Genomic DNA, 20,771 nt, shown 5'->3' with positions numbered 1-20,771 from the left:
AGTCATAAACACCTGCCTACTCCCCTCATTAACATATGCTTGCCAAACTTGGAAATTCACCAGAAAAACAAAAAATAAAATTACGTAAAATTAAATATTAGAAAAGCATTTTGAAAATTAGAAAAATTCAAAACATCCGCCACACTGATATAAGACAAAAAACTAGAGCCATAGACGCTCTCAAAAAGACAACAACATGGGCAGGTCTACTAGGACAGAGAAAAAGAAGAAGACCAAACGCACGCTGGGTAGATGACATCATAAAAGTAGCAGGTAATCAATGGTTGCGAGCGGCAGAGAATAGAGAGTACTGGTCATCTCTGGAGGAGGCCTTTACCTTTCATTGAGAGGGTTCTTGCTAAGAAAATGACTAATATGTGAATGAAATATTATGATCTAATAAACTAAAACATTTTTATTCTACACTAGCTAACCCGGCGAACTTCGTATCGCCTAACAGTCGATTCTTTAATTTTATTAATTTTTTTTTTTTAGAATTTTTCTCTCCGTAAGAACCATCCTCGTACTTCAAGGAACATTTTAAAAAAGAATTAGCGAAATCGGTCCAACCGTTCTCGAGTTTTGCGCTTAGCAACACATTCAGCGACTCATTTTTATATTATAGATTTACTATTTATTTAGGTAACCATATGAAGTTGTGTTTAGGTACTTAACTGATATTTTCTTATTTATTATTATATTTACTTTTTTTTTTTTGCTATTACTTATTTTACTTTTTTTAACGTTTTTTTTTTTTGGATCTTTAAATAATTTAGCATGTACATTGTTATTAAAATTGTAAATATGAATAAGCAAGAAATAAAAAGCTTTTGAATTTTTTATTTTTTTTTATTTAAGTTACAAGACGACTATGTATTAAGTTTATTCTCTAACGCGAGCGCAGGTTACAAATACTATACAGCTCCTTCGCCCTTGCGTAACAAAACGCAGACACCCAGGAGAGTCGGAGCGGCTGAGGCTGGTCGCCGAAGGCGACTTAAAAGCCGAAACTGTGGAGGTAGGTTGAGGGCGACTCTCCCATACCCCCTCACCCTTTTTCACCCTTAAATTCGTACCAAACGATTCTAAACTCAACAAAAAAATAGTTTTATGGTCAATTCTCAGTCTTCAGTTATATCGTTACAACACAAATGTCGACCTGCCTCTACATTTTCATAAATGTCATCACGTTTTTCCGTAACTTTTGACATCAAATTCCCTGACTAAAAACGCTTAAAGAGTCTGTGGTCTAAAGAACACTCGTTTCTTTTTTTTATTTATCATGTGTCAATAAATCATTATCAATAACCATACAACTGCTGGCTTTAAAATACACAGGCCGAAGACGGGCAGCAGCGTCTTCGGTGCGACAAAGCTAGCCCTGTGGTCACCAACCCGCCTGCCCAGCGTGGTGACTATGGGCAACACACAGATGAGTTCACGCCATTTTTTGGCGCAAAATTATATATCCAGCCTATGTCCAGCAGTGGACTGCGATAGGCTGAAGTGAGTGTCAATAAAAAATGAAATTTATAAAGATTGTATATAATAGTCATTAAATTTAACCACATATCCTACATACCCATTTCTAAGCAATAAATTCAGTTGTAAAACACTGTTTTTCCTCAATTACTGTGTTTCTATTTGATTAATTTCTCGTTTATATGTTACAAATTAAAACAGTTACGTCGTATGGGTGGTTTAATTTATAATATACTTTCCACTGGACGAACCTGTATCGTTTTATACAAAAATATAAGAGTTTATGATAGTTTCATATATATATATATATATATATATATATATATATATATATATATATATATATATATATATATATATGTATATTATAGTATTCAGTTGTTGAGGTAGAATAATATCAGTAATAAAACAACATTCATAGATATAATTGATTTAATTAACATTAATCTGAAACTTTTCATTTAAAGAGGTAAACTTCCTAAAATCACATATGAATATATATTGTAAATAAGAAAATTGTAAACAAAACCACCTATGAGTTATAACATTATAAAACTAAAGTAATTAACAATATTTGTGTAAGGAAATATATATGTACCGATATAGAAAAAAAGAGGTATTTTTATCAGCAAACTTAAGATTACAAAAAATGTATGGTGTTTAAAAATAAAAAAAGCAAATGTTAAAGAAACTTAAATTTTCTTTATAAAGAGGATTGATGTAAGATTCTTATTTGAAATATCAGGACGCCTTGATATCAATTTGTTACATATTTATTTTCGCCTTATCAACTATCAACCCCCTCTATCGAACTTTTCTACTGTCACAAAATAGTTTTGTTCTGCTTGTTACAGTTTAATACATAAACATAACATAAACAGGCCGTAAACGTTAATTTTTATCATTTGGAGAATACCTCGATTAGTTATTTAACAAACATCTTACACACGTTGACTGCATATTATTGGTTCAACCAGAATATGATCGAAAATTTTACCACCCTTACCAATTATTTAATGATATACTTTTAGTACATACAAACACCTCCCTTTCGTATATATAATTATAAAAAAATATTGTATTAAAATTACAGAACAGGTTATTTCAAACTGAAAATATCGATACAGCAAGGGCAAGGTATAATATAAACATTTCGTACTTTTGAAGAGTAAAAAAGTAAACACACATGCAACTAACTGTAAAACTCCCGATTTTTTTTCTGTGCGTAACTAAACTCATATACAAGTAATCTTTATGAAGGAGCAAAATAATAAACCTAATCCATAGATAATAATATATATACTTTTAATAGCTGGCCTGGCGAAATTCGTACCGCCTTACTTTTGATTTTTTTTTTTTCAAATCAGTTAAGTAGTATAGAAGTCCATCGCGGACAAACAAGGTGTTTCGTAATTTATGTATATTAAGATATACGCACTAATGACGACATATACACAACATTGATTTAATTGAAACACAGATCAAGAATAATTAGTTGTTCAGACATTGCGATTATATATTTGGCCAAATATTATTTTTATTTTAATCTGTTCTAATATACTTCATTCTATAGACATATTTTAAATATTCATAATTTATAGATGTATTTCACTACTTAATATTTTAGCTAGACTTAAAAACATTTATAATATTGTAAAGGTTGTATACAATTAATAATGATAAGTTTAAATTTTATTTTTGAATGGAAAAAACACGCCAGTTACTATAGAGTTCGATTATAGACAATTACAAGTTGTAGGAATCTATTTTTTTTTTTATAAATTTTGTCCAACATTGTTTTGTTACATATCGGAAAAAAATTATAACAATATATAGATTCAAATAATAACGGACTACGTCTGCTCGTAAGATGACTTCATGTTGTAGACTTAAATTAGCGATTCTTAAATAACGTACCTTACAAGTTTAGCTGCTATTTACACGTGAAGTATTCCATACCTCATATAAATTTAATTAAATCTTAACAAAATATATCTCCGATCAAAGACGTAAATTTTAATATTTTCTTGTAGGAAAGAGATAACTATAATAGTTCGTAAAAGAAATAATTTAACACAAACTTCAAGGCTATCCACTTACAACCCTAAACATTTATAACAACATTTATAGTTAAATATTATATTTAGTATATATTATTATTAGTATATATTTATTAGAGTATTACTTTAAATATAAATTATGAAATTTTTCTGTTAAATATTTAGATACTTCTACGTTTTTACATAATTGAAAACTGTTTTATTGTTTATACATAAAAATACCTATTAACAGACTTTCACTTTATCGAATGAAATAGGCCGGTTGAAGCAGAAATTTTGATAAACAAAATAAAATAAAACAAATCTAAACATAATTTAGTACACCCACTATCAGGTAGACAGTTAGGACCGGTCAGACACAGTCAGACAGGTTTTTGAATAGAAGTGTATAAGAGAGCACTCCAAGAAATTTTAGTAGATAGAGTTTATAAAGTAAACATCGATGAGACATATATTAACTATTTTAACACTATAGATACTAATCTACAGTCCACACTGATAGGAAAATATTTAATGTAATATAATTTGAGTAGGGACCATTTACCAATAAACGTAAGGGGCGTGAGAGAAAATTGGAAAAACCTCTACTAGGGGAAGGATCCCTTACTAGGGGAAGGATACGGTTCAAACAGATTTTTTTATCTTGAAAAACGAAATGGAATCTTACGTAAGAATGGGAGTTTGAAAAATCTTACGAATCCTTACATAGGGATAGGGGCGGAGGTAAAAAATTGCCAAACCCTTACGTGGTTAATGAATGGCCCATTATATATATTAAACACATATTGTACAACATATCTAAACACATACTTTTTTTGTATTTTTTTTGTTTAATTAGCACGAAAACATTGATTATTATTGATAGCGAATGATATTCCATATTTCCATTAATAATGTCACTTGTAACCGACCCGCGCACTTAACACTAATCCCGAGTGGGTAAAGAACTAAGCTGTCCATTGCAGTCTTTTTACGAGAGTATTATTAGCAGCAGTGTGCCAACCACGAAGCTTGACATGATCACAATCCATACTACGAATAGTTTGCATATGAGCAACTGCTAATCTCGTATATGAGGATCGATGTCCTCAAAGTAGTCCATTAGTTAATTGTCCGGAGAGCCCGGGGGCGGAGTGCTCAGGTCTCGTGAGTTATATTTAGTGCAGTTGCTGATGACGACCCGCGCTAGGTCTTTGATCATGGGGTAGGGTCCGGGGTGACGAAGCAGGCAGCGAAGCAATTTTATACCACCCTCTGCCTCTACCAAACCGCAGTATTTGTCAGCTGAAATTATTTACGTTTATAGTTATATTCATAAATATATTGCATCCATACAATAAATATTAAAGTGAAATAATTTTTAACATCTAGACAAAACAAATATTTCATATATGAAAAGTTTCTAATTTATTGAAATAGTAACATGTAAGTCAAAGAAGTCTACATTAATATTAATAAATACTAGCTGTACCCGCGAATTCGTTTGCGTGGAACTTAACAAAAAAACTTTTTGTTCAGTTCTAAGAGTTATAAAAAAAAAAATTCTAAAATAACAGTAGCCTAAGTTACTCCTTACTACATCAGCTTATCCACCAGTGAAAGTCTCATCGCAATCGGTCCAGCCGTTTCAGAGATTAGCGGGAAAAAACGGACAGACAGACATAAATTATAAAAAATATTGATTATTTATTTAATATTCGGAAAACCAACAGCACAAATAACAATACATAAAAATTATTTGGCTAATGATAGGTCTTCACGTATAAGAACTAGTACATAAATAAACATATCATGCAGACAGAGAAATTGCACGTCAAGATGTTACATATCCTTTTTTAAATAATACATATATATTAACTAAATAATGCAAAGAAATTCTGGTTCAATACTCGCCTCGCCACTACTACACCTGAACTGAATACATCAAAATCGCTCAGTCTACACATTATTTTTAAGCCTTTACTTGCGCGCCACAGGTAAGCAGGCAGTAATTTGTGGATACCAGAGGTTGTTGAATAGGTGTATAAAGCCGTGCTGATTTCAATGGTAAAATGAAATTAATTTTAGAAAGTAGTTCCGGAGAGTTAATTTTATTAGTAATAAATTTTATTAAAAAAACAATGTCAGCAATTTCACGGCGTTTGTATAAAGGAAGCAAGTGGAATCGCGCGCATTGATTTAGGTAAATATTAGAGTAGTAAGGTAGCTTCAGACGATAACACAAAAACTTAACAAATTTCATTTGTAGTTGCTCGATTCTATTTGTGTACTTTTTATAGCGGGGATTTCAGATCTCTGATCCATATTCTAGGATACTCCTAACAAACGTGCAGTACAAAATCTGAATAGTTTTATTATATTTAAAATTTTCCGAAGTTCGCATGATGAATCCCAGTGCTTTTGAGGCTTTCTTAATAATTTCATCGATATGCTCATCGAAGAGAAGCCTCGAATCATGAATCACCCCAAGTTCTGACCCTTTAATCGATTTATAATGGAATGTGGGCTTACTGAAGACAGAATGATACAAGTGAACACATCAGACAGATTAGGGTCCAATTTATTTAGGTCGCAATAAGTACTCAGACGTAATAAATCCGACTGAAGGTCAAGTACGTCGGATCTGGTTGCAATGGTCTTGTAAATCTTCATATCATCAGCAAAACATAGCAATTTGGAGTTGTCGGAAGCATGTACCAATATCATTTACAAAGATCAGAAACAGCAGTAGATCTAAGAGGGAACCCTGGGGTACACCAATTTGGTATATGTACCATGTATACATCCATATGAATTTAATAAAAACCGATTATTTTAATATTATAAACAGACACTCCAATTTTATTTATTTGTATAGATTAAAATTATAAAATAATATTTTTTATCTAGTCAAACAAAAAAGTAAATTTAACTTGAATTTAATAAATATACCAGAAATTTATTTATATATAAGATTATGTATATTTCACGTGCTAAACAAATTTACTAAAAATTCCCATATCACTTTTTTTTTTAAATATAACCATTAAAAAAATTATTAATATTGAAAATGTACTGCCCATTACAAAGTAAATACTATAATAACCTAACTCCACTGTGGGCAGAGTGACGCGTTTGTCGTCAAATACGCTTCACGTCACTGTATTTTTTTTTTTTTTAGAAAAGCCATTTAAAATTAAGAGTATATTCTTAAAATATTTGTCTTTTTTTAGACAACTAGATCGGCAAACAAGCGTACAGCTAACCTGGTGGTTACCGTAGCTTACCTTTGCCCTAATACCAGCATCTTTGGTCACCTTACTCACCACAGGAACACAACACTGTTGTGTTCGAGGTACTTCCGCAGTCGGTCTGCTCCAGATTTTAAGCAGGATGTTTCCTGTTGTGCTCTGATTCAGTTAAATGCATACTTCTAGTACCCACACTGCCAAGAGTTTACCATAACCGTTTTATTTCTTCAAAAGTCAAGTTTTGAAGAAATAATATGGTTAATAAATACAAAGTAACAAAGTTTACACAACAACTACATATAACAGCATTTCGGGAGAGTTCAAAGCTTTGGGTCTTTATGTGTTTATCATTGTGATATAACCCAATTAACCAATAAGTAAGTGCTCACGGTATACAGTGGTAAGGTTGGCCAACGCCCATACTGCCCAGTGCTGGCACTGTGGGGTGTGATGAGCGTGGAGTAGGCTCAGTATCGGCTCGAACGACCGGTAGTTAATGTTTCTTTCGGCTCTTCGATCCCATCTTTCGACTGCAGCGGCGATACGTTGCAGTACAGCATCTCTGGCCGGTTCATCTACAGTCCATGCTTCTGGACCATCGGACGCCATATGTGCGAGTACCCCTGCTGCGTTGTAGCTCACCTGAGAGATATTTGAGATATTTATTTTTTAATTACATCATCACGAGATGGCAAGTCCAGTAAATCATAAAAATATTGTTATGGGCTTTAAATCTTAAAACGAAGTATGACGAGATAATACGAGTACAGAGAACTGATTTCTTTTTAAACATGTTTTTTTCTGTACTATATATATTAGGCGACGATCCATTTCTAGAGATTGTATCTTATTCCATACTGATTAACAGCGGATTGCGTATACAATATAAATTTTAGAATTTCTTCCAAAGCACACAGATCTATTTTTCAAATCGTTTTGCTGCGAATTTAATCTATTATTTATTATATTCAGTGGGTAACCTTAGACTATACTTTGAAATAGCTTGTACAGTAGTCAAGCACAAATAATGCACATTGACCTTTGGAAAGAGACGATCGGCTAATTTGGACTTAGTAGCGCGTTATAGTCCAAGATCCCAGACCCAGACATTTCTTATTTTCTGATTGACAAAATATATAAAATTTAAATGTAGTAGTATAAAGAGTTGCTAAAATATATTGTACCGATTTTAAAATATAATTTCATTAGTGTCTGGCAATAAGTGATTGGATATAATGTTAGGCCTACATCCAGATAGTGATCGTAAATATCTGATTACTAATAGTATAGGTTTCAGTGGTAACTGACTAGTCTGAATCATTTACGAAAATCACATCCCATACAATTTTTGACTGGAACGATTCTATGGATATAGAGGGTTGTAGCAAACATAAGAGAAAATGCTAAATAGAGTAAAGACGAAAAAGAAACAAAAAAGAAAAAAGTGACTAAATTTACCTCAATGCCGTCACTAGATGAATCGAGTAGTTCATGGAATACTGTGAGGAACTGTTTGTCCATTAGTTGGGGGCGCAGTTCAGCCACCTCAGCTACATTTCCTAATAGACCCATCATGTTGCGAAGCAGCTCTTCTTTGTCGGGGAAACACTGAAATTTTTAAAATCATATCATAAAATATGCAAAAATAAAAGAATAGAAATAATTGCTCTCAAACTAGAATTTAGAGCTGTCAAACCATACGAGTGTGTTGGCTTCTGATAAGCATATATATACATTTTTTATGGTGAATGGGTTGTGCATCCCTTGGAGAATTGAATGTCACATTGCGTTATACTTGCTGTATGATTAAGATGATTTCTCAGGCCTTTTAAGGAAATTTAAAAGCCAGAAACTTTTAGCCAACCCGTTTGCAATTTATTTTTAATGTATAAAGTAGATATAAGATAATTTTTATCCATTTACGAGACGATGAAGATCGTTTCTAACTGGGATCATAACATTAATGGCACCGCCCATGTCCACGGCACTCCATAATAAAAAATACATTGTATAACGTACTTTTAGACAACCAAGGAAAAATTCCATGCCCCGATTATCAAGGAAGCGCTGGCAGTTCTGAGGAGTCTCATCGGTGACGTTCCACATTGTAGACCAAGCAACTTCAAGTACGTCGTCACAAACGTGTCTCTCGAGCCTGTCTGAGATGAGGTTCAGCATCTTCTATAACAACCAAAATAATGCTTAATAACAGGAATGTTTCACTATCTATTGTGTATTAAACTTTTAAAAAGGTTTTTTAATATTTTGTAGAAGTTTCTTTAAACTTTAGAAAATTGTAAATAAAATTGAAAAATTACAAGAAAATCAACGACTAAAGTTCACGCCACGGTCTTATACACAGGTCGTGCAACTACGGTAGTAGGGGTACGTCGGCTTAATGGTTACGCTTTTCTTTTTAATTTACGGCCGCCAGAGGCATGATGATCGATGTGTGTGCTGCGCAAGGAAGATAGAATAGCATTCTGTCTCTTTTTCTATCACATATAATGCATTTATGTTTTAAAATATAAACAATTACAGTGAGACATTACTCAATATAACCAATTACAATGAAGCGTCACTCAACCGGGGTGCGCAGTGCGCACGCGCAACGCACCACCCGTCCGCAACCCATCCCAATAGCAGTGACGTACAGCGGCGTTGACACAAGCAAAAAATTATCATTATTGTACTAATCTCTTACCATTGAAATTGAGCTTAGTTACATGACCTGTATATAAGACCATGGTTTACGCGTATGATGACAGTTCTTGCGTTTGAAAGTTAAGACAGGACGCCTGTCGATATAGTTATTTATGGTTAAAAAAGGACATTTTGAGCAAGAAATAATCTTATTCACTACTGATTATATAAAAATAAAAAATACCCTGAATTCAAAAAAAAAAAAGAACCAGTAGAACCCTTTGTAAATCTACACATAAAGACCTAGTTGTATTACCAGCTTTAAATAGTCGGTCAAAATAGACATTTTTAGTAACAAAAATTTCGGCAGAGCTTCTCTTTGGCAGACTTTGAGTAAGCCATAGAAATATAGTGCCAAAAGTCACTAGATTCGTCTCGTCTTAAAAAAGCCATTCAAGGTCAACAATCGATTATTTGTTTTTTTTTTATCTTTAATTTTCTTTAAGTCTTAAAAACGGTAATCTTAATAAGAAAAATTGAAATATAGCCTAGGAAAAAATGTTCAGGAAAATTAAGAATGAGGCGACAAATTTTCGGCGAGCCTTACTAAACTACTACTAAAACTACAAAGTCCATGGCTGTATGAGTTCCATGGTTTCCATATACACTAGTAATTCGTTTTTTTTTTTAATGAACTTGTATAAGATATTGAAATATGCTTGAGATTTATTGCTATAATAATATGCTATAGATTGGTATATTTTATGCAGTTTATCATGTAAATAGCTTTTTTTTTAACCAAGTAACTCGAACTACGATTTAATAGTTCAGTAGATACAAGTAGATGAGTACTTTATGCTATGATGTTTTGTCTTTCATTTAAAATTTATCAAGTTTTTTTTTATTGATATATATGTATTTGTGTATGTATATGTACATATATGTGTCTATCTGTATGTCATCGTATGCGCGTAGCTGGCCCTTCCCTCGACCCAGCCAGCTCTAGCTACATTACTCACCACAGGAACACAACACTACTTAAAAGCAGTGTTATTTTGTTGTGATCAGATTATGAGTAGATTAGAATATATCTTGCTGTAAGCTATCTCAAGCGTAGCACGAAAGACTGAGTAATATAATGTTATATGTAATTATTTCTTGATAATTTTATAAGCATAAATGCTAAATTATTAGTAGAAATACGAATATTACAAACTACCTTTAATAAATAGGTTATCTAGCATGTAAACACGTCTACAAAATGATGTTAGGACCTTTGCAAATATTTGTCTTTGCTAAATGTTTTCCTCTTAGTCTTACTACCAACGTTTAAATCAATTTATATACTATAAACGATTACACTACCGCATTTTATCATATCGTAATTAATCATTTTCTTAATTTTACTCATATCCATACAAGAATAGTGCCCATACATTTTAAGTGCTTAGTGTGTTTAAAAAATTACATGTTGTTTACATAATTCTATTAATATCTAAGAAGACCAATTATGTTAAATGTATAATTTTTATATTTTATAATAGTTACTATTCAAAAAAAGTATTTTTCGTCCTCAGTCACTTTTGATTTTAAATCTAACTTTTATGATGTCATACATCACTCCGCTGTATTAATTAATTAAATACATAATACTTGACGTATTATATATTATCATCAAAAATGCTAATAAGTCTATAATTCATTGTGTAACAATAGTTATTATCAAAGAATACTTTATGGTGTCACAGAGGGAATAAAACAACAATATCTATCAAAACAAGTGGCTTTCTATCACAAATATTTTCTATGGACGTGTACCTTACAGAAGAAAACAAGAACTTACTAAGGAAAATAGTTTACGAAATTCTTGAGAGGAGTTTGAAAACCATTAACACCAACATTCCTTTATTTACCAGTGTACAACAATATGGCTCTTTGATGAACGGTAAAGCCTATTACGATGACAACTGTTTAGAAAATAGTCTCGTAAAGTAAATAATATTATAATAAATAATATTATTATGGAATTGAATTAGATTTGTTTATTAAAACGTTATTTTTAAAATGTTACCCAAAATGATTTTATTTTGTTCGCGTCCGTGACGAAATAAAACAGATATATATCAAAGCTTTTGGTAAAAAAATTGCAAGAATTGCTTTTAAGAATTTATATGATTATGAGTAACAATCCCTACCAGGAGTCATATACATATATAACAACCGGGACCTACTGCTGAACGTGTTCTCTGAGGCACGGTGGCGAGACCCACAAGGGATAGACATCCAAACCGGAAGCAAATGTTTGTAAAAATAGAAATATCTGCCCCTAACCGGAGTCGAACTCATAAACCACTACACCAGAGCAGTCTGTTGATATACCATCTAAAAATTAATTATTTACTCTACAAAAAAAATAGTGGAAAGATATTGTTGTTGGGGAGTAGTCGCAGATAAAAGCTAGTACCAAAATTCATTTTTTTATTAGATCAGCGATTTAATGAACTGTCTGGCTACCTAGAACTCGATTAAAGCATACATGACATGTTCGAAATTCAAAATTGATTGACATTTTCGTTCGAATTGTGAGCAAAACGAATAGTTTTTTTATTGTTATTTACATTGGACTTTTTCAATTCGAAAATAGTTTTTTTTTCAAAGAAACATTAGTGTTTATTTTAATGGATCTCTAACTAAAATAAAGTATTCAGAAAATTTTATTTAGTAATTGTATAATTATTTTAAATTTCAGTAAACCAGAATAAATATTTAAATATTTATATACGAAAACGCGCTATTAGGACTTTACACAGTTATGCAATCGTTTTTATAATTAGTATGTTTACATTATGAAATACACAATTTCAATATTTTCTTCAACATGTTTTATCTTTCTTTTGTACCATCAAAATATCCAATAGTAAGAAGAAATAAGAAAACAGATCATTTGCAGTCACGATTATTTTTGTATGATTATACAAATATAAGTCGATATATTTTAAAAATTGTATTACTATCGTAAAATATGCACTAACAACAAACACTATTCTTCGGCAGATATATGTAAACCACACATTTACAACACTTTTTGTTGTAAATATGTAGTTTGCACAGGCTTGCTTTGGTTTTCAATTAGGTACTATCGCAATGCAACAACAAATAATAACAAATAAAATAAAATAAATTAAGGTACTTAACACACATTTTTATAGTACTATTAAGTCCTTTTAACAAACTTTACTATTTTTAAACAATGAAAAAGATTAAATTTGTACTTAATAGTTTTTTCTCCTATGACATGCAGTTTTAAAAAGAGATTACAATTGGTAACAAAAACAATCAAAAGTCGCCTGTCTAGCAAGATAGAGCGAGCACTTAGAATAATACGACTGATATGTAAGTAAACAAATATGTATATTTAACATTCACGCACAGTCTGTTGCTAAGACCGACTTAATACCTGTATTTTAGGCCAAAATCAGCAGGCAAGTTTTTTTTGTAATAAATATACGTAAAAATTATACATATATTATAAGTTACGCCAAAACTCGGGCCGGGAATCGAACCCACAATTTAGGAAACAGACAGCAGGGTCACTTCAAATTGTACCAACACTAATAAAAGTTCAACAATGACACAAAACACTATAAAATTTTAGTGTAATAAAAACCCTGTATTTATCTTTTTTATCGCATTTAATAAAATTCAAAACATGAACAACTTTGTAATTGAATACAATATCTATATATTTATTACTTTATATCCCGTTAATTCAGCACTTTAAAATGTTATCGATTAAGGAGATGGATCTATTCTTTTTATTATATCAATAAAGATAAGTAAACGTCCCGCTTGGTTTCGACCATTATATATTCTTAACATATCACACCGTGCATTTCAACGCTTCGCTTCAGCCTGTAATATACCACTGATAGGTATATGCCTCTTTCCCCATGTAGGAGAAGGATCAGAGCTTAATCCACCTCGCTGATTCCGATTCGGGTTGGCGGATTTATTCCCTACTATGAGTAACGATCGCTATCTGGTGTACATAACAACCGGGACCAAGGGCTTAACGCGCTCTCCGACGCACGGTGGGGAGACCCACAAGGACTAACACATGTCAGCCTATCGCAGTCCGCTGCTGAACATCCGCCTCCACAATTTTGCGTCAAAAATGGCGTGAACTTATGTGTATTGCCTATAGTCACCACGCTGGGCAGACGGGTTGGTGACCGAAGTTGTGAAGGACTAACAACCAGGCCGGAAATAAATATTTGTATAAACACAAATATCCACTCCGAGGGAATCAAACCCACGACCGTCGGTATTTAGGCGCCGCCGACACGGCCTACGCACCATTTCATCAGAGCGGTAGTCATTTCAAAGCTGAGAAAAAATAACCACTATCATTTCAATCGACTTTCTAATGTTAAGGTCTCCAAAACAGTTTCGAGCGAGACATATTTAAATTAAAAGGTTCATTAACAAAACTACTCGTTATTCGAATATAGAACCGTTCTTAATTGCAATTTATTCATACAAAAGTATGCTAAAGATGTTTGACCGTGCTCCGTTCTGATGGCCAAGATGCAACCCGGAACCATCAAGATACAGGTATAATCTATTCATTTCTTGTTACTATAACTGGTCTAATCTATTCATTTCTTGATTGTTACTATAACTGGTAACAATCAAGAAATGAATAGATTATATCAAATGAATTATATCAAGAAATGAATAGATAGTACCAAATCGTAATCGGCCTATGCCTGAAATATATTATTTTTCTATTTACTTTTAGAAGAAGACCAGAGATTTGTGTTAATTAAACAAATAAACGCAATGTTGTGTTGTATATTTAACTAACATATTAATAATATTTAAAATAACCTCAAAATGTTCGACAATGACTACTCTATTTTTAGTTTGAAATGACCGTAAAATTATCAAATGAAATCAAGTAATATGATATCTATAATATAAAAATGAGTCGCTGAATGTGTTGCTAAGCGCAAAACTCGAGAACGGTTGGACCGATTTCGCTAATTCTTTTTTTAAAATATTCCTTGAAGTACGAGGATGGTTCTTACGGAGAGAAAAATTCTAAAAAAAAAAAAAAAAATTATAAAATTAAAGAATCGACTGTTAGGCGATACGAAGTTCGCCGGGTCAGCTAGTATTAAATAATATACTAACATAGACATTTCCAAGAAACTATTCCAAAAAAGCAGCCAATCTTTTGTACAACTTTTTACAGAAAAAATTAATATGGCCTCTTACATAAATTAATATACAATATGAATATGATTTTTTAATATTTTTAGTTTCTTTTTATACCGACTTTTAATTCGCATAGCGATATTTACAACTCAAACCAAAAAGCAATTTTATTTTAAATATCAAGGTACCAAGCAAGTTATAAAATGATAATAAACTAACAAAATGATAACTTTTCATTAAATCTTGTAATTCTGATTTAATAAATAAATTACCTACTAATAAAATAGTTTGTATTTCCATTACCTTCGACGTGACATAAAACGCAAGCACTTTAAAAAAATGAATCTTAAATTAATTCACAATAAACAAATTATAATTTATATAATTGTTATAATTTTTTTTCTCTCTTCATTTCATTGTTAGTTTTAGCCCAATTATAATGTCATTTCAGACATACAACCTCGTTTATGGAAATCAGTTAAAAACCAAAGCAAACATAATATGGTTTTGAAAGTTAGCTTAGTATAATAAAAATAGAATGATCTATATATATGAAATGAAAATATAACATTATTTTCAAATTTTATCTCCCTATCAATTATTAATCTAAGAGCTACTTATGAATTAAACAATTTCTTATAATTTCTTTGATATCTTATCTAAATAGGGACAAACAAATAATATTTAAATAAATAGAAAATTAATCTCCGAAGTCTGAGAGTTCAACTGAAAATTTAGAATTTTACATTTTCAAAAATATCTGCACGCAATATAAGTAGTTTCGCAAGCAATTTATTTAGATTTTCGAAACATAAAAACGGTGTTTACTTACCACAATAGCACCATGATTTCCAAGGAAACGTTTCTGCTTGCCATCCACTTGACAAGCAAGAGAATTCAGTAGATATATAGCAATACGCTGCACGAAACCTTCTTGGTTGACATCTGCTACTCCTGTTAGCAGGATCTGCACTACACGTTCATATTCAAACAACTGAAAAAAAAAATTTGTATGTAATATTCACATATAAAGCTTAAAAAGTAAGAACAATAAGTAAGAAAAAGATTACAAAAAATAGATATTGTCATTAGAAATGTATTAAAACTGATTTTATTTAATGAACTATTGTAATGAGAAAGAAGTACTTTAAATTTCTTAAAATTCTTAAGCAATTTATATATAAGAAGGAGGTTCTATATTCAACTGTAATTTTGTGATGTTTGTTCATCATCATAATTTTCTACTGGGTATACCAATTATACCGTTGATGAGTTTATTAGGTTTCTTTTTTAGCTGACTTCAAGAAAGGAGGAGGTTACTCAATTTAACCGTATATATATATATATGTATGGTTAAAATTAAAGGTACGGTATATATATATATTAAATGACATGAACAAACCAAAATTATTATAATAAATTTATATTAATATGAGACAATTACTTACAACATCAGTAGGTATTTTGAATTGGCAGAGTGTAAGGCAGCCATTACGCATCATAGTGTCATCTCCCAGATGAGCCTCCATGCCGTCCAACAATGCTGTGATGATACGGCGTTTAAGCTTTATGCCAATACAAGGTTTCTCCTTGCCTTTAACTATGTAGAATAATGTTGCACTGTAATAATAAAATCCTTTAAATCATGTGATTATGATTTAGCTTGTACAATCCCACAGCTGAAGCATAAGTCTCTTTCTACATATAGGCGAAAGAACGGAGCTTAATCCACAATGTTGCTGCATTGTGAGTTGGCATATTACCTACTATGAGTAACTATCGCTATTAGGTGTATATGATAACAACCAGGACCGGCAGGTAACGTGCTCTCTGAGGTACAGCAGGGGAGAACGTATTGTTATAAATATATGCATTTGCATCTAATAAATACAAAATATGATGTCAAAGTTGAAATTCGAACCTGCCAGATATTTGTATGTGTTTCTCAGACACATGTTGCTCCATAGCTTGAAGAACAACATTTAATGCACGCCCTACATATGAGTTGTATCTCTCAGTGCTACGGAACATGTAATACAAATCATTCAAAACTCGAGTCAACATAGCTGGTCGTTCCATGTATGCAACTCCTGCTGTCAGGATTTGTTCTTCATTGGCATCACCTGTAATCTGAAAATTTTATAAATATAAGTAAACTAGCTGACCCGGCGAACTTCGTATCGCCTAACACAAACTTTATCGTATGGTATTAAAGTTCAAATTGACTTTTAAGTATTATCACAAATCTTTTGTATGGGAGTATAGAAAAGTGTTGTTTTTAGACTTTTTAAGGAAATGTAATTTTTTTTTTTTTAGAATTTTTCTCTCCGTAAGAACCATATCCTCGTACTTCAAGGAATATTTTTAAAAAAGAATTAGCGAAATCGGTCCAACCGTTCTCGAGTTTTGCGCTTAGCAACACATTCAGCAACACATTCAGCGACTCATTTTTATATTATAGACTAGACATAGCTTTTTACAAATTTTATAATAGATCGGGGAAAAGGTTTCTTCGTATTTTATATTGATATTCAAGGCAAGATTTTACAAAATGTATTTACTGATGCCATCTCATACCATCTCATAGGTAATGGCAGGATTCCATTGCTATAGAAATTATAGGACTTCTCACAAAAAAACTGCAACAAGTAATTTTGACAGTCCCCTCTGGGGGAATTGGGGGTAGCACTGGCAACACACTTACGATGATTGTGATGTTACATGTATAAAATGTGTCAAAAAATTTAATAGAGGTTGGATTCTGGACAGCACTAAACAATGTCATGACATTGGCAAAGTCCAATTAAAATTAAATTATGTCTAACAGCTAAAATATAAAGAATTTACTTGAAACAGTTTCTTTTTGATATGTAATAATAATTGGATTGTTTATTTTCATATACGCAACAAAATATAAATAAAAAAGATATACTCATTAATAATTTAAAATAATAATACTATAAATCATAAATAATTTAGAACCATGTGTATTATGGTCAAATTGTTATTAATATAAATTTTCGTGTAATTTTTTTTTTTTTTAGTTAAACTGTTTGTAGGTTTTTTGGTTGCTTGGCAGAAATTATAGACTAGACTAGAATTATTAGCAGTAAGTCTAGTCTAGAATCTAGAGTGAAAAGGTTGGACATTGAGCAAAATAAGCATACGAACTTGTAAAATACATATTCATATTATAAATAAAAGTCAGTCAAACTCATATTTCAATGTTACAAGCTTTTATTATTATTACTCTCAGAAATCTTTATAATATGTCATGTACTTAACAAGTAAATCATAAGACACTTACCACTTTTGCTGGGATGTCATGTCGTTTGCAAGCACCATGGTGTGTTCCATACAAACCTAGAAATTCTAATGGACGATTAACACGGCTCACAAGTCCAGGAATATCACAGCGGACATGAGTGTCTGCCCCTTTTGAAGTTCCTTCTGTTAAAGCTGGTACTGCACATCCGTTACCAGCCAAATTAGTTCCAGAAATATCCAGTGATTTCAAGTTTGGTAAACTGGTCACCAGTTTAGACAAAACTTCATTTGGACTAAAATATTTACCATGTCTCTCGTTGGACTGTGAAATATCTAAGTGTCGTAAAGTATGCATACTAGCGATCCACTCAATTATTTCTTTTGACCATAAGACACTGTGAAGCACAAGTGACAACAAGTTCTTTAGCTCGTGCAGAGCCCATGTGGAACCAGCTGATGTATATTCAGAAAGATCTAAGTGAGTGAGGTGATGTAAGGGTTTCAGAAGTAGCAGAGGGAATATAGACATGCCTCTGCACTGTATAGTCAGCCGTCGCAATTTAGGTGCGTCTATAATATAGCGTCGTTGACGAAACATACTTTCATCTTGAGAAACCACATAAGTAAGTGGTCCAAATTTTAATGAGACTAGATTATCACTGTTGCTATTAATGAGGTCTAAAGAGGCTTGAGAGAGGTACTCACACTGTACGAGTTCCACCTCATATGGCTTGTGATCCATGAAGCAACGAAGACCTTCATCGGTAATTCGGGAGTTACGGAGCTTGACACGATCCAATCGAGTACGGGAACGATCGCGAAACAAATTCGCAATATTATCGTTGACGCGATTCTTTTTTTGATAGGTCTGGAGAAACTTCTCGCAGATTTCAGCTGGTAATATGATATCGTCTTTTAGCTTGCGCCATCGGCTTACAGAATCTAACTTCGTAATTATATTCAAATTGGCTACGATGTAATCCATACACAAGTTCAAAAGTGTATCCGGAGAACTGTCGTAAAGAGAAAATATTTCACATTTCGACGACATTCTGAATACAGCACTGATTTTCTTTTCTAAGACATAATAAAAAGTAACATTAGCGATGACAAAACCTCACGATTATAAATGTCAATATATTATACTGCTATAAATGATGTAAATTCCATTGCACTGTTTATGATGATGTCCTCCTGCAACCAGGACTAAATTTAATATGATCAAAATATGATAAATCAGCTTCAGACATAGAGTAGAATAAATATTATATGGCTTCAGAGTTCAGACACAAGAGAAATCAAAGAGTAGGTAGGTAGGTACCTAACACAGTGTTGCAAAAGTGTAAAATAAAAAATCGGTATATTTGGCTCCGAAAAATCGGTAGAAATCGGTAGATTTTTACTCGGAGTAAAACAAAAGTATTTTAAGTCAATAATGCGTTCATTTATTTAAATTTATTCCGTTAAATTAAATCAAATTCTTTATTTGCATGAATATAGTTAATACATAAGGTGTTATTAGTTAGAATGTCTCATATAATCTACCTTAAACGGCGTGCAAATTTTTGTTCCATTTTTAATTATAATTATTTTACATTACAGAAAAAGAAAGTACTCAAAAGCGTATACGTTTTATCACTAAAAAACATTAATTATAGAAGTAGTCCATACAAGCATCATAATTACAAACAAATCAAAGATAATAATTGCATAATTTCATTCTTCGCAGCAACTGCTAAATTGCTAATAATGAAACAGATTACTAGTATTCCCGACTTCCCGTGGGAGCAATAGAATAGCACATTGCCGTGAAAGAAGTATAAATTAGCGATGAATTCGCTTAATACTTCACAAAATTTTGCAACTACATTTAATTTGTTAAATGCGAATTGAATCTTCCCATGTCAATAATGAATCCGAATACTAATCCTAATCCATCGATATAATCCAAAAATAATCCATCACTAGTCCTATACCTAATTCAAGAAACAAACCAGAAGAAAGTTATCTTCAGGGATTTTCCCTTGTATACTCACCAGACAATAATAAACTCTATTATATGACGTGTTAGTACAATTTGTTTTAACACACCGCGGATTTGAATTCATATTCGACGTCGTGGGAAGAATTTCGGGAAAACCCGGGCATTGATTTTGTGTTACCGTTTTCTTTTAGTGTTACCGTATTAAGAATAATATTTTACCTTTTTATTTTAGAAAATTATTTTACATTAGTTGAAAATTCAAAAATTCGGTAGATAGCACTGCTAAATCGGTATATCGGTAGACAAGGGCCAAAATCGGTAGATCTACCGATAAATCGGTAGCTTTTGCAACGCTGACCTAACAATATTTCGCACAACGCAACGACAACGGCAGACATTTCTAAATTTTGAGATGGACTCTAGCACTTTAGTCAGAAAATGGCATATTATCATTACAATAAAAGAAAAAAAAAATTGAAAAAATTAAACAAACTAACAAAAATATTAAATATTTATTAGTATTTATTTTATATAAGTTTGACTGATTGGTTAATATTTTTTAATATAGGTTTTGATTGCAATAGATTGATTTGATTGATTGGTTGATAATTTTTTTAGATAAGTTTTGATTGCAATAGATTTATTGTAATGCTGCGATAGTATTCCATCTACCAACCCTTAGCATACTCTTGCATTTACTTTCGAATCCAATTTATTTCCACGTATCATGCTTTCTTCTTCCTCTTATCATATGAACTCATTTTGACATTTATCATTTCAATTTCTTAAAACGTGTCATCCTAAGCGTATACTTTGATCTTACGACTTGCACTCCCACAAAGCCTTACACAAAGCAAAGTTTTCTGCCCTAACTTAACGATTCTC

General features: G+C 31.9%; 1 protein-coding gene across 1 annotated transcript; it reads right to left on the bottom strand.

Moving 5' to 3' along the window:
- Positions 1-4,352: 4,352 nt before the first annotated feature.
- Positions 4,353-19,143, bottom strand: LOC123668526 (protein zer-1 homolog). Its single transcript, XM_045602260.1, has 8 exons — positions 17,943-19,143; positions 16,557-16,765; positions 16,084-16,255; positions 15,468-15,629; positions 8,792-8,953; positions 8,231-8,380; positions 7,162-7,414; positions 4,353-4,826 (listed from the first exon to the last, which is right to left on the bottom strand). Exons 1-8 carry the CDS (start codon positions 18,951-18,953, stop codon positions 4,648-4,650), a joined length of 2,298 nt encoding a protein of 765 aa, XP_045458216.1. The 5' UTR covers positions 18,954-19,143; the 3' UTR covers positions 4,353-4,647.
- Between the last annotated feature and the right edge of the window lie 1,628 nt (positions 19,144-20,771).

The sequence above is a fragment of the Melitaea cinxia genome, chromosome Z (assembly GCF_905220565.1).
Source record: "Melitaea cinxia chromosome Z, ilMelCinx1.1, whole genome shotgun sequence".
NCBI lineage: Eukaryota > Metazoa > Arthropoda > Insecta > Lepidoptera > Nymphalidae > Melitaea > Melitaea cinxia.
Note: the sequence above shows the minus strand (reverse complement) of the source record. Positions and strands in the feature narration are given on the sequence as shown.